General features: G+C 42.6%; 1 protein-coding gene across 2 annotated transcripts in view; it reads left to right on the plus strand.

Annotated features, from left to right (window-relative positions):
- Positions 1–11,072, plus strand: part of FER1L6 (fer-1 like family member 6) — an 88,748-nt gene extending 77,676 nt beyond the window's left edge. For both annotated transcript variants that reach the window (XM_068933227.1, XM_068933226.1), the window contains exons 37-41: positions 836–934; positions 3,350–3,591; positions 3,938–4,101; positions 6,139–6,239; positions 10,376–11,072. In XM_068933227.1, coding sequence (XP_068789328.1) covers positions 836–934; positions 3,350–3,591; positions 3,938–4,101; positions 6,139–6,239; positions 10,376–10,562 — 793 coding nt within the window. In that variant the 3' untranslated portion in view covers positions 10,563–11,072. The remainder of the gene's footprint in view (positions 1–835; positions 935–3,349; positions 3,592–3,937; positions 4,102–6,138; positions 6,240–10,375) is intronic.
- Positions 11,073–13,946: the final 2,874 nt, after the last annotated feature.

The following is a 13,946-nucleotide window of genomic DNA, read 5'->3' on the forward strand; positions in this document are numbered from 1 at the left end:
CTCCAGCAGACCCTGGTTCGCTCTAAGAACGAGGGTGTTTCCCAAATAGCACATGCCGTTTCAGAAAAATCATTTGTCGTTATTTCCAAACATATCTTTTATTTTGCAGTTCACACAATGACTCAAGGCATACCCAGATTTTCGAATACCAATTTTTTCTGTCACTTGCAACACCTACATTTCAGTTCAAGCTTCCAGAGCTCTTGATGACCACTATAAATATCCATACATAGAAAGCATGAAAAAGGTTGAATTCCTTTTATTATTGTTCCTAAAGATGATGATTGAACTTCCCTAGTGGAAGTATTTCTAAATAGTACTTCTCTTGCCTTTTAATGCACTGGGTTGCACTGAACACCATATTTTAGTCATTTCTTTACAAAATCACCTCCCAGGGAGTTCTGTCTTTTATTAGCTCGCTGTTTTGCAGACTGCTCTGATGATGATGCTCAAACCAACTTAACCCTGTTCACTGCAGCATTTTTGTGAACAGAATTGAAAAGAACCATGCAGGTAGAAAAACAAGGACTCTTCCCATCTTCCAAAGCTGGCGGTGATACCTTTGGTCATTCTGCATGCCCACAGAGCTGAGAGAGGAGTTACCCTCTCTGCTCTATAGCTAGACACTCCAGTAAACAGAAGGGGCCTGAGGCTAATCCTGCCTTAAGAGATTTGCACAAGTATAGCATTTCCTACATTATAAAAATATGATTTGATACAGCTTTCTACCAGTGTCTGCACGCAGCACAGGGCTGCTAAAAAAGAAAAAAAGAGATCTTTTGCTAGTGTGGTCTTAAACTCAGCTATACAAAATGCTGTTTCTTTTCTTTTCCAGCTATGAACTGAGGGTAATAATCTGGAATACAGAGGATGTAATTCTAGAAGATGAAAATATCTTTACAGGGCAAAAATCAAGTGATATCTATGTAAAAGGGTAAGTTCTTCAGGACAGCATCATCATACTGGTGCTACTTGTTCCTTGAAAGGACAAATAACATATGATTCAAAAATCAATCACAAAAATTACACTGTGAGAATATGTCATGTGAGAATATGTGAGAATATGTGAGAATATTTCTGTGACCTTGATCCTTTGCTCTGAACGCCTGTTCAAATTAGTCATCTATTTTGGATACTGCTTCATCATTTTTTTCTCTTAAAATCAAATAACTATAAAAATGACATTAGTCCTTACTTCCTGCTCAGGCAGAGATGACATAAGAAGAGAACCAAGCCCACACTTTAGCTCAAACACTTACAGAATTTGAACCATAAGGACTTACACAGATGCAGAGAGGTAGAAATAATCAGAGAAAAGGAATTCTGACAAGAAAGGAGGTGTATCCCAGGATATCCCTATAGAAAATTCTTTCTAATCAGTCACTCCTTATGTGGGTGAGTGTCCGTGAACACGGTGGGGAGAACCTTGCATTGGCAGCTAATGCTCTCCCTCTTGATGCTGCTGCAACCTAAAAGCCTGTGTCAGCTTCAGAGCAATTACTGTGATAAACAGGAAAAGGGAAGAAATTCACTTATATAAAATGAAGAGAGAGTGAAAGTGGAGCCTAACACTCAACCAAGCTCTTTCCTGATATTGCAGCACATTTCTGCTTAAAATTACTTTCCTTTTTTGGAGTAGTGCTGTGCACTTTCTGCTTCTGATCAGGACTTGAACGAAGGTATCAGAGAGGGAGGAGGGAGAAATTATGGTGGAAGGGGAAGTAGCAAGTATTCAAAATCTCCAATGAGTGACTGATCTTAGATTTCTTGCTGTGTTTGTGATAGCAGAGGGTGAGATAGATACCAATATGAATTTCCAGGATGTTACGCAAATGGAAAAATGAATCTCCTGCCTACTACCTCCTGCATTGCGAATGGGCAGATGTGGAGAGGTGCAGGAGGGGCACTAGGACCGAGTGAGGCGGGTAGGAAGGATGTTTTCCACTTTGCCCTTTCTGGGAGTCAAATGAACATAATAAGCGAGCCAAAATAAGCCTAAGGACAGAGCAGGCTGGTAGCAGCTCTTATTCCTTTGCAGGGTATACCTCCAGGCATTTTGCCAGAGAAACTTGAGCTAGCTCTGACCAAGCTACAAGGGGCACCAGGAACGGTGCCAGTCCTTTGGAGCAGGCGATACTATCCTGAGCAAAGCGCACTAACACAGCCACACAGCTCCCGGGATGCAAGAAGCGTAGTTATTGCACAGACTGGCCGAGCAAACCCTGCCTGGCAGTTCCTTCAGCGGCATTTAGTCTGAAATTACTGACATTCACATGGACATACACACCTTAGCAATAAATTATTGCATTCAGCGTAGAAGCGGAGCAGCTCTGATAGCACAAAACTCAGTGCAGGCTAGAAACTGAGGAAATAACCAGGCAGTCCCTTCAGGCTGAGCTGCGTTATAGTGTGACAGCATTGCTGTCTGCATCAGAGCTGGCCAACAAGGAAAACCAAGAGTGGAGAACTTCTGCGCCCTGGTGATTAAGACATAAATCTTATTACGTTCAGGTAGCGCACTTAGCAGCCCAGGCACCAGAACCTGTTACCAGGCATGAATCTGCACTAGAGACAGCACTGTACTTGGAGCTGTTACTGGTTTTCACTATTTCTCTTTGAAATAATGGGGCTTGCATGGAGGTGGCCACGCTTTTGGCTGCACAGCAAAACATTTTAATCTGTACTCAAGCTGTAATAAATCATCTTCAGACCAGAAGCACACACAGCTGCGTCATTAGCTTCAGAAGAGAAGACAGTGTATACTCACGAAAGCACTGTCCTTTTGTAACATAGCATTGTACGTCAGAGGTTTTTTACACTGTATCAGAAAACAAGGGGAAAACAGAAGAAAAAGCAGGGAGACTTCTCCAGCCATGTTTATGTCACGTTTACACCCTTAAACTGCAACTGCAAACAATTGGGACTCTCACACCAAGCATTCAAATCAGCCTTGGGGCATTGTTACAAAATTTATTAGCATGGCACAGCACGAATAGAAGGTGATTAGGAAAGGATATACAAATGATGCTCTCTTTGCCTGTCCAAAACAAGGCTGGCAACAGTGAACAGCCAACTGGAATTTTGCATGTCTGATCTAAAAAAAATTCGTGTTCTCACTCTCAAGGTTTGATCATGACTGCCTGTGGTTGCATCCTGCGCCACGACTGAGGGGTAGCTGAGACCCCTGAGCCACAGCTGTCACTGCGCTGCCGCAGTCCTGAACTGTGCTATTAACGTGCTACTGACTGGGAAAGAGCTAGGAAATGATCATTCTTGTAACTGAAGGCTAAAAAACACAATTCAAGCTCCCCTGGTGACTTCCATGTATTCAACCATGTGCTTGCCGTAGGTGGCTAAAGGGCCTGGAAGAGGACAAGCAGGAGACAGATGTACATTACAACTCCTTGACGGGAGAGGGGAACTTCAACTGGCGCTTTGTGTTCCCTTTCCACTATCTCCCAGCAGAGAAACAAATGGTGGTTAGTAAAAGAGAAAATATATTTTCCTTGGAAAAGACAGAGCGCAAAATACCTGCTGAGCTGGTTCTTCAGGTGTGGGACTTTGAAAGACTATCTTCAGATGATTTCTTGGGTAAGTATACAAGGAAACTGTCTGAACATCATCTGAGGTTTTCCCCAGACCCCTATTTTATAGAGGTACATACAAGGAGGTGTCTGGCATCCAACATTTGCTTATATTTCTCTGAAGTACCAAATTGCAACCTTATACCATTTCTTGGAGAGTGACTAATTAGGAATTCAGATGAGACGATGCGAGGGCAATATGAATGAATGTCTGATGGTACAGAAAGATTCGCAGCTAGGCAGCTTGGGCCCAAGCTGCTGCGTTGCTCTGCGTATCTTAGCTGGAAGCTGCTGTTTGAGTATTTTCATGTCTGTCTGGTCTCTGAGTGATGTTGCATTATTTCTCCCTCCAGGCACTCTTGAAATGAACCTGAATGGGTTCCCTCGAGCAGCCAAGACAGCCAAGAGTTGTGACCTAAACATGGTTGTAGCAGTAAGTGAAGAAAACAAGATCTCCATATTTCAGCAGAAGCGTGTCAGAGGCTGGTGGCCCTTCGTCAAGGCTGGAGAGCTCACGGTAGGCAGCTCCCTAGAGGTTTACGGAAGCTTTCCTCTTGGGTTGATATGCTCTGCTGAAATCCCGAGAGAGACAGATGCTAATTTTGGATAGGTCGCCTGCAGTAAACCAGAACAGACAGTCCATAGGACTTCTCTACAGGCTTCAGTGGTCCTCTGTAGATTGGGTTCAAATGATCTCAGGCAAATAGAGCACTTTATATTTTTCCTTTGCTTCCTTCCACTGCTCATCTCCCAACACACTGGATGGGTAGAGTGGAGAAGCAGGTGTTTGCAGCCAACTTTATGCCAGCTGAAGAATCCCTGGGAGAAATCTCATTTGCTTATTTATTTCTTTTCTACTTATTTCACACTTTAAGCAGGACAAAGGTCCTGATTTTGGAGTCTACTATCACTCTCCTTGCTGGTGATGCATCTCAAGCGGAAAGTACATGGTCCACTCTTCCTCTTGAAGCATGCTCCCTAGGCCAATTATTTCTTTGTTTTAATGGCAAGATGGAACTGGTAAAGGAATGCAAAGGGGAATGACAGCTTCCTCAAAGCCCTGCAAATCTCATTAAGAAGAGTATCCTCCTAAGAAGATTACAATTGCAGCCACACTAACTTTCATTGACCTAAAGCCAGCCTTTAGTGCAACAGTGCTTGCAGCAGGGTGTGAGACTCACTCAGCACATACCTATCCATTCATTTCAGGGTCTTCTGCTACAGCTTCTCTCCATAATGTTGGAGTGCTTCCTGTTTATGATTTGCAGCTGCAGTGAAATTCTCGGTATTTATTAGAACTTCTCCCTTTTGCCTCTCTTTAAGGCTTCTTTGTACTGTTACAGCAGCACAGGAGTCCTCAGTGTAAACGAGAGACAGTTCTCCTCCTTTGTTTCCTAGGTACGCTGCTAGTATCTAGCCAAGAAATACATCCTGATAGTTAACTCTGCACATGGTCTTTGAGGCAGGTCTACCATGAAGCAGAGCTACCTAAGCTAGCGAAGGAAGACCTGAGCTGGTGAGCTCACACGGCCACAGAGCACTTTGGGAGCTTGGAGCTGAACCTGGGCATCCCTGCACCCCATCCCTACACTTTCAAATTTGGGGTTAGCATGAGCAAAGTGTTTTCAACTCCATCTATACGAGGACAGAGACCAAGAGCTACAAGCTAGATTCCTGTAAAATAACCATCTTCTCCAGATTCACTTGCTGTGGCCTTGTTTTAGGGGCTCTCCCTCCCTCTCTAGACTTTCATTGACTCTCCAAGGGTTCTCGCTATCCATTTTTCTATAACCTTGCCGTCCTTCATCTTGCTGTCTCTTCCAGCAAGAAGAACGTTTTAATAAAAGGCACCATCCTCACGTTCACTCCCCTCTTCAAACTGAAGGTGACTGCTTACTTTCCACAAGTTTAATGAAGAGACTCCCATCCCAGATCCCTGCTTTGACTCCATCTGGAAGATCTCCAGTGAACTTTGGATCCCCCTGCCAGACTCACATTATTTTAGCCTTCTTATTACCTGAACAGAGCCCAAACACTGCTTCTCGCATTCCATGACATTTCTGCACAGAGATCTTATTTCCAGCCATCCTCCTCCTGAGAGCTGAGACCCCACAGCCTGACTGCTCCAGCTACACAGCTGGCTAAATTTCTCCCCCGCTGCTGCAATGCACCTTGTCCCCTCCAGGCTCCTAGCTCCAAGCTCGACTATTCAGCCCTGCAGAGACACGTGATAGTTCAGGTGAACAGGAACAGATTTTGCAATGGGTCTTTCCAGATCGAATCCTTTGTAATTTAGGACGCAGGAAAGGTTTTTATAGGTCCAGATTAAAACATCCTACCTGTTTCCTCTTGATCTTTGAGCATATGTTGGGAATTGGGTGCCTACATTCTCCTTTATGCCTTTTTTTTTAACTACAAAGTCTTTCTCTTATTTTCTTTAATCACTTTCCTTCACCCTTGGCTGGTTCCCTTATTTCTCCACAAGCCAAACTCTGCTGTGATTTAACTGTAATAACTTAGGATTACATGTTTATGTATGATCTCTCTGATCTAGGGCAAGGTGGAAGCTGAATTTCACTTAGTCACAGCAGAAGAAGCTGAGAAGAATCCTGTAGGCAAAGCTCGAAAGGAGCCTGAGCCCTTGGAAAAGCCCAAGTGAGTAGGAGCATATTCGTTAAACAAGCTGGGGGCAGAGGCATTCAGTGGGAGCCGGGGAAGAGCAGATCTTGCGCTTCTCCTGGCTTTTCTCTTCTTTCATGCTATAACCTTGAGAAAGCCGTTTGGCCTACTTGTGAGTCCTGGTGCGCCCTTATGACGGGGAGGGCTGGCGGCATTTATAGCTGGCAGCTTGTTCCAGGTGAGCTGAAATGTCTTTCAGCCAAAATAAAGCCAAAATAAATCCCATATTACTTTCCATCTGTCCTCAGCTAGAGTTCACATGTGGGCCAGTGCCACAGCTGATTTGGCTCTTACACCACCGTAATTTATTCATAAACCTGACACCTCAGTTTGACCACGTATAAAAATCAGAGGGTTGATATTCATTATATTAAGAGGATAAGTATAAGTGGCTAATGTTTAAGTACTTTGAAATGATTGTATTCAGCTTTTACTATGACCAGTTTTTATTAATCTGACCATTAGGAGACAGACTTCTCTGAGTATTAGGAAACAAGAATTATTTGCACACATATAAGTGTCTTAGTTGCTACATACCAACAGAAAACTGACCTCTGTATATGTCTAGTGTTTTTTGCATAAACTGATCACATGCAAACAAAGGCACATTAAACTACGAAAATCAGGGCATACAGGAATCATACAACTGTAACAAATCTATCTCTAATTGTACTGTGCTTTATAATCAAAGAATGAAGCCACTTATTTTTCAACATAAGACTTTCTAATGAGGATATTTTAAGTGATTTAACAAAGGCAGGTGATCTGGAAGGAGCACTTTACCTTTCAGTATGTGTCACGCTAAAAAAAAAAAAAAAACAGCTGAGAATTTTGTATTCGGGTAAAAAGTACTTTTAATCCATTTTAGCTCACATACTTTGTATATAGTAATGAACTAAATAAGGAAAAGAACTGAAATTAAATTTCTTCCTAAAGAAAGGAATTTCTTTCTAATTTCTTTTCCTAAAAATCAATTGAAAGTAATAATGGTAATTGTGGTATATTCTATTTATGTTTTATTTGCTTGTTATATAGCTCAGGATGAACATGCAAAAGAATAAAAGAGCATAAAGCTGGAATCGCCAATACCCCTTAAAAGGGTATAAATTTAGGCTGAAAATTAGAGGTGTCATTGAAAATTAGACTTGGAAAGACTTCAGTCAATCACCTAATCCAATATCTTTACCCACAGCCGGGATGAGCTATCCCTGACAGATGTCGGTGTGAAAGATTCACAGGAATGAAAATGAAGGTGCTTTCTTACAGAGAAAGGAGGTCTGGGATAGCTCTGAAATACATGTAGAGGAAGCAACCAGTTCAGGCAGTTTTAAGAGGGAGTGTAGTTGCTTAATGAAAAGTCTACCCGCCCAGAGCAGGACTCTCAAAGGCCTCTCCTTTTCCAAGCTCTCATCACTAGGCTCAGTCCGTGTACCCCAGTCAGTCTGGTCTGGCGCTCCCGGGCTCCCTGGGTTTCACCTCAAGGGCACTTTAGCTGCAAATGTGCCAGTGTGCAAAAAGGCTGTCACTAGCCTGGAGTCCCTTTCTCTGCTGCACGGCCAGTCCTGAGGTGTTTCACAATGCCAGCGTCGTCTTCTGGGTCTGGTTCTGACTTACGGGAGAGGCTCTACATATGTTTTTTCATGGCGAAATACACAGGCAACACATGGCTCGACCCAGTTCAACTCATAATTGTGATGTATGCCCTAGTTTAAATTTAGGATGGGGATTGTCTCACCTAAGTCTATGAATCTCAGAAGAGAGTATTAAGTCTTAGGCTACTCTTTCAGTCTCCTTCTATAACTGCTAGCGGACAGAGCAGGGAGTCATCCCACCTGCCTAACACAGCTACCTTAGGATGGGAGCAGTCACCACCGGGAAGCTGGGGAGAGAGATGAATTGTCCTCTGGCAGGTCCTTCCTCTCCATATTGGCTGTACAGGCAGCCCACGTGACTCACCAGACCAGACACCTAACTTTTAAAGCTAGGCAAGATAGATCCTAAAGCATATAAGATTATACTGGCAGATGGATAGCAAATGCTGCCTCAGTCAGATAGTCAGGCACTGCAAAAAAATGAACTAATTATTCAAGACATTACATGTCTCAGTTCAAGAAAACACACACTTTTTTTTTAAGGCTCTCCTTTATATTAGCTCAGAAACACACATGAACTGGATATGAAAGTTTACCAGTTCAGTACCACCGAGGGCTATATGTGGCATACAAAGTTCGTACAAGTACAGTAGTCAAAATCAACTGATAGGTGAAGGAAAATTCTTTCTGCACTTCAAATGAATTATTTCCAGGAAGAGGTGGGTCTCAAGGAAGTATATGTTAGGACTTCTACATCTCCATGCCAGTACCTGTACATTCCCACTTTGGTTGTCAAACACACTGAGAGGAATAGGATTTTCAGTTTATTTTACATACTTAAGTTTTTAAATTAAGAAACAAAATAATTTCAAAACCTACATTATCTTCTAGAAGCTACTAGACAGTAGCTGACTCTCTGATATACCAGAATAAGGGCGGACAAAGACTAAATGGGGACTAATGCAAAATATGGAAATGAGAAATAAAGTGCATTGTTTTTAACAGAGAGGGTAATTTCCTACTGGCCAAACCACCGTGAGGTTATCCATCTTTTCAACTCTGTTGATCACGACAGGATGCTTTTCTGGCCGTTCTGGCATGCAAGCTTTCAGCCTCAAAGCCCTAGCAGGGGAAATTCCTGCGTTGCACGGGAAACTAGTTGAATGAGACAAGGTTTGGGTTTTTTCTGTCTGCAAAAGTTATGAAAAGCCCTTGAGTAGCTGGAACACGTAGAATAATGGCTTTCTTACTCAAGTGTACTGTACAATCAGTTTTATTATTTATAGTATCCATTTTCTTTATAATTCCTTTATATCTGGAGGGCTTCTTTGTCGATTTATTTCTGAGCCATGTCCACCCTCAGTATAAAACGCTTTTAATTAAAAGATGTTCAGTTGGCCTTTCTGATTTCCTGACTTTCTGTCAGATTGGCATTCACCTCCACATCCTGGTGAATACTGAATTCTCAAGATGACTGAGACATTGTTTATATTCCTTTAACAGCTTTCTGAAGTAAGACATAGTCATTGCTCTTTGTGGTGTCTATTCTTAGTTTTATTTTCCCTACTGTTCTATCCGCACAATTATAGTAATATTTGATAGGAAAGAAAATGTGCACCAAATTTTGCTGCTGGTAATGTTGCTTGGCACCACTGTCCTCTGCAGGGCATCCCATTGTACACAGCTGACAGATGTTGGCTCAGCTCGTTGCAGGGGTAAAGCTATCAAAACCACAGGCATAATTACCTCCCAGGCTGTGGGTCATGCCGGAGAAGAAGTTGTGCTAGCATTTTTCCTAAGGAGACGACGCTCTTCCTCTCTGTACCCAGCCAGCTTTGTTGCACAGTGTGAAGGGACTTCAGGTTATCAGCCTGCTTTTTAGGAGGAGAATATGACATGGGACAACATTTGGAAAAATTTAGGATGGTAGAGTGCAGATATTCTCAGGCAGGAAAAGGTGTCTCTTCTTGCCTTTATGTAGCCAGACAAACAAAATAGATTTGGGGGTCCATCTCTCGTTGTCTGGAGACCTATGTTAAAATTGCTTCCGAAAATATGGTGTTTTGGGTTCTCTCTGTGCCTGATACAGCACTATGACCGTCACCAAGGAATCACATTTGTTGTACTGGCTCCTTACTTCTATTGCAATGCTAAATTCATCGCAGTGAATAGAGAGCTTCATACTCAAGAATCTCGGGGTAGCTGCACTTATCCTTTAGAATTTATGGTGGTCTTGCCTGTAATCTTGAACTGCTTATCTTGTCTTAAACGGGAGTAGTTATGAAGTGTGAATTGGAACGTCATTCCCAGCGGCGTGTGGAGCATGGGCTCAGGGGCTAACAGAAGAAGAGTGACCCGAGAGTAGGTAAAACTCATAGAAGTTACCTCTGGAGAGTTCATAAACCCTTCAGTGGGTTTCCAAGACTTAAAGTTCCTTTTTAGACTCAGTTTTGCAATGGGGTTGCTTTGAATCTGCCTTTACCAAAGTTTTTCTTTCTTTTCTGCTTTCTTCCCTTTTAGCCGACCAGATACCTCCTTCTCTTGGTTTGTAAATCCTTTCAAGTGTTTGTATCACCTGATCTGGAGAAATTACAAGAAGTACATCATCATCGGCATAATCCTGCTTATTATTATTATCTTCTTGGTGCTCTTCATCTACACGTTGCCAGGTGCAGTCAGTCGTAGGATAGTTGTAGGATCATCATAGGATTATGGTTCTCGTCGTAACTAATCATGTACAAATACTTCAGTTAAAAATAAAACTCAGGCATGCAGAATTAATGAGCCTGAAACACGTCTCTTTCCTTGTAAATAGAAAATGTAACTAGTCCTAGCAGAAACTGAAGCTGTCTTAGAATAGTTTAAGATTTTACTTCTTTGTCTGCTCATTCAGACTCAACCTTAATGTCCATTATCATTAAGAAACCACTGTAGATTTAGTGACAATTAAAGTTTGATCCTGCATCTGAGACTGAGTTTGAAAGTAAATTACTTAATACTATAGAGACTTGACAAATCAAGTATTTATTATTATTACTACTATTATATAAAAGTGATTAAATACTGAGAGCAAAATCTGTACACAGAGATAGATCTACAGTTCAGTCCTTGTATAATTTTGTAACCAATTCTTTTAAGTGTTTTCAATGACTTGGTAAAGGTACCATTATTCTGAGATAGAAAGGTTATTTTAAAAAAATCCGTATTTAATTCTTTCACTTTGTGTCATTTGCAGATTTTTTCGTGCGTCTCTCAATAGGGCTCTTTGCTCTATAAACACAGGTCTTGCATATTTGTAAATGATAAAAGTGGCAGTGAAGGGAGGAGGAAGGAGCAGAGGTGGAAAGACCTTTTTCCAGCTGTAGTTTGAGAGAGGGGGAGGTTGCTGGAGGGTTGCAGGATGATGGACTCAGCTGCAGGCACTGCAGCAGCAAATGGTCCTTGTAAAGGACAGGGAACAGAGAGACTCCTGTTGCTAGGTGAATGGGTGGATAGAGGGATGGAGAAGACAAAGGGTGCAGAGCGCCTAGAGTCACAGAGGACTGAAGAAAACAGTCAATGAAACCTTCCACAATTGTTGTCAATGTCAAAATATTCATCCTCCTTGAGAATACAAATAATGCTGCAGCTTCTTGCATGCGCAAGGCAAGGCTCGATAATCTAATGGTTCGATTGCCCTTAAAATGAGTGAATGTGAGTTTGAAGTAGCTATAAAAATCTCCTTTGGCCTCATCTGTGGTTAGACATAAGGTGACCTTTGAGAAAAAGCCTTCCATCACTCTCCTGTCATACAGACAATGAAGAGTATGAACTCTTATGCAGCTCTGAGCTTCTCTGCAGCCTTTGCAAATTGTAAAGGATCAAAGGGGAAGATAAAGTAATCCTAGAAATGCTGAGAGTGCTGCCAAGCTCAGGGTGCAGGAACGAAGATTTAACCATGGGCATCGTTCTCAGGGGTCACTTCTATGGGATGCTGGCGTGGCTTTGGTTTGTACTCAGCTTGTTTTAAGGCTGTGCAAAGAAGCTCTGTTATCCCGTCTGGCCTACAACACAGCTAACTGCAGTGTCATGAGAAACGGCTGGCAGTGAAACTCCCCCTTTACGTTTTAAAAGCATTTTAGAGGCTTTTTTTTTTTCAGATGGGGTGAACTGTCCTTTTGAAAGTGCCTCTTCTTTCCACTGCTGATAGAGGCAGATGGCTGAAGGTAAGTCGAAAGCATCCCATCCACATCCCGTCCAGCTGACGATGACACTTAATGTTTCTTCAGGCTTTCATGTTTTAAGTATTTGGTAAATATGGCTGAATTATTTCGGCATGTGAATAACGCCATTACAAATAGATGTGTGGCAAAGTACCACACTACATGGGTTAGCGTTCACTGCTTTGCACAGCTCCAGGTACCAAGCCTTGGCTCTGGACCACAGCAGCAAATATACAATGGCAGTGCCATTAGGAAGAGACTGAAACACTACAAGTCCTGATCAGAGTCTGGATGAGCCACGACCTTGCATTGATACTGTCCCCCTCCTTCCCTTGTATCCTCAGGAGAAATAGCCACCTCTTTCAGCCCTGCTGCCCTTGGAGTCTTCAACCCCTGCAGCACAGCCATTCCCGAACCCCCTTTTTCTTTATTGCTGAGCTCTGGAGTCCTGCTGCCTCTGGACAGCCCAGCAGCCTGGGCTAAAACCAGCATCACTCAGCCACAGAGTAAGCAAGCTAAATCCTCTATAAGTCTTAAACTCTTCAGGCTTATCGTTAAACTCCACATGTGTCGGCTGATATGGATAGCATCATCCCATGGGGCAAAGCTAAATTGAATACCTCTTTTTTTGGTCTTCCAGATGGCTGCAAAGTAGCTGGAGAGGTGAAGCTGTCAGTAAGTATCAGAGAGACAAAATACAGCATCTCTCAATGCTGAGCTACACAAGCAGATGCCAGATGTTATGGTTTTACATCTGAAGTGAGTTTATGGTAGCATGGGCTTTGTGGTTAATAGGGAGTGAGGTATATACAAAGGACTGTTGCTACTGTCAGGGGCTGATATTTATTTCATACAGAAAGAAGCCATCCTTGTCCTGAGCAGTTATTTCAACATTGATCTACAATTATGCTGGCTCAGTTCTGAGGCCAGCTGGTACAACTTGGTCTTTTATCAACAGATTTCTGACCACAAATAGCTCATTAAATAGCGAGTGCTGCCACTGGCAAACACAAGATTTGTGGATGTAAGGCTAGGCTCTCAGAATAGGAAGCATCCTAAAAATATTTCGAAATAATAGCCTGCCACAGCTGATCTAAAAAGGCATGACCTGCTTTGAGTAATATGGCTTGCAAGAATAAACATTGCTTAGTCCCTCCAAAGAGCTTCTCAGGTGGGAGCAGATATTATCCTTCTGGGGAGCCAAACTTGAAAGATGGAGAGACTTAATGCCGAAACTGTTGATGATGAATTCGTGTTTGGGGTGTATTTACTTCTGAGTCAAATTCAGGTAGCTTGGGTCAGATTTTTAGATGTGAACCCACCTCCTGCTAACATCTAAGGAGCAGAGTCCTGTCATTTAGTATCTGTAGAGCAAGAGGACCATTGATCATCTCTTCTTTCTACAGCTTCCAGTCTTCAGCTGATTAGACCTTTCTGAAACTACGGGCACATCCAGATGTTGGTTGGGGACAGACATGCCAGAGGGTTGTGTTGACCATACTGAAGCTAGCTCTAGTCTGTAAACACGGAAACATGGAAATGCTTTCAACAGGACACATCAGGGCACAACACGAAACTAAGACAGTTCTCAGCTTGCAGTCCAGAGAAGGGGAGAATGGGAAGAGCAAACAGTAGTCAGTCATCACCCATGCATGCAACCACTGCTTTTAAGTGGATGTATAGCATTTTCAGTCCGTAGTAAGCATCTTTGCTTCAAACTAAATTGCGTAGGTCTATAAATCCTCCCCACAGACGCCGAACAGCACAGTGGCAGAGACACTGCAGCAGGGGAAGATGACCTCTGCCTGTTCCGATGATACAGCTGGAAAAAAAATTCGAGGAAAGGAAATGGAAAGTTTACTTTTAGGGAGGAAAAACAAGGTATAATC

The sequence above is a fragment of the Struthio camelus genome, chromosome 2 (genome assembly GCF_040807025.1).
Source record: "Struthio camelus isolate bStrCam1 chromosome 2, bStrCam1.hap1, whole genome shotgun sequence".
In the NCBI taxonomy this organism is placed as follows: domain Eukaryota; kingdom Metazoa; phylum Chordata; class Aves; order Struthioniformes; family Struthionidae; genus Struthio; species Struthio camelus.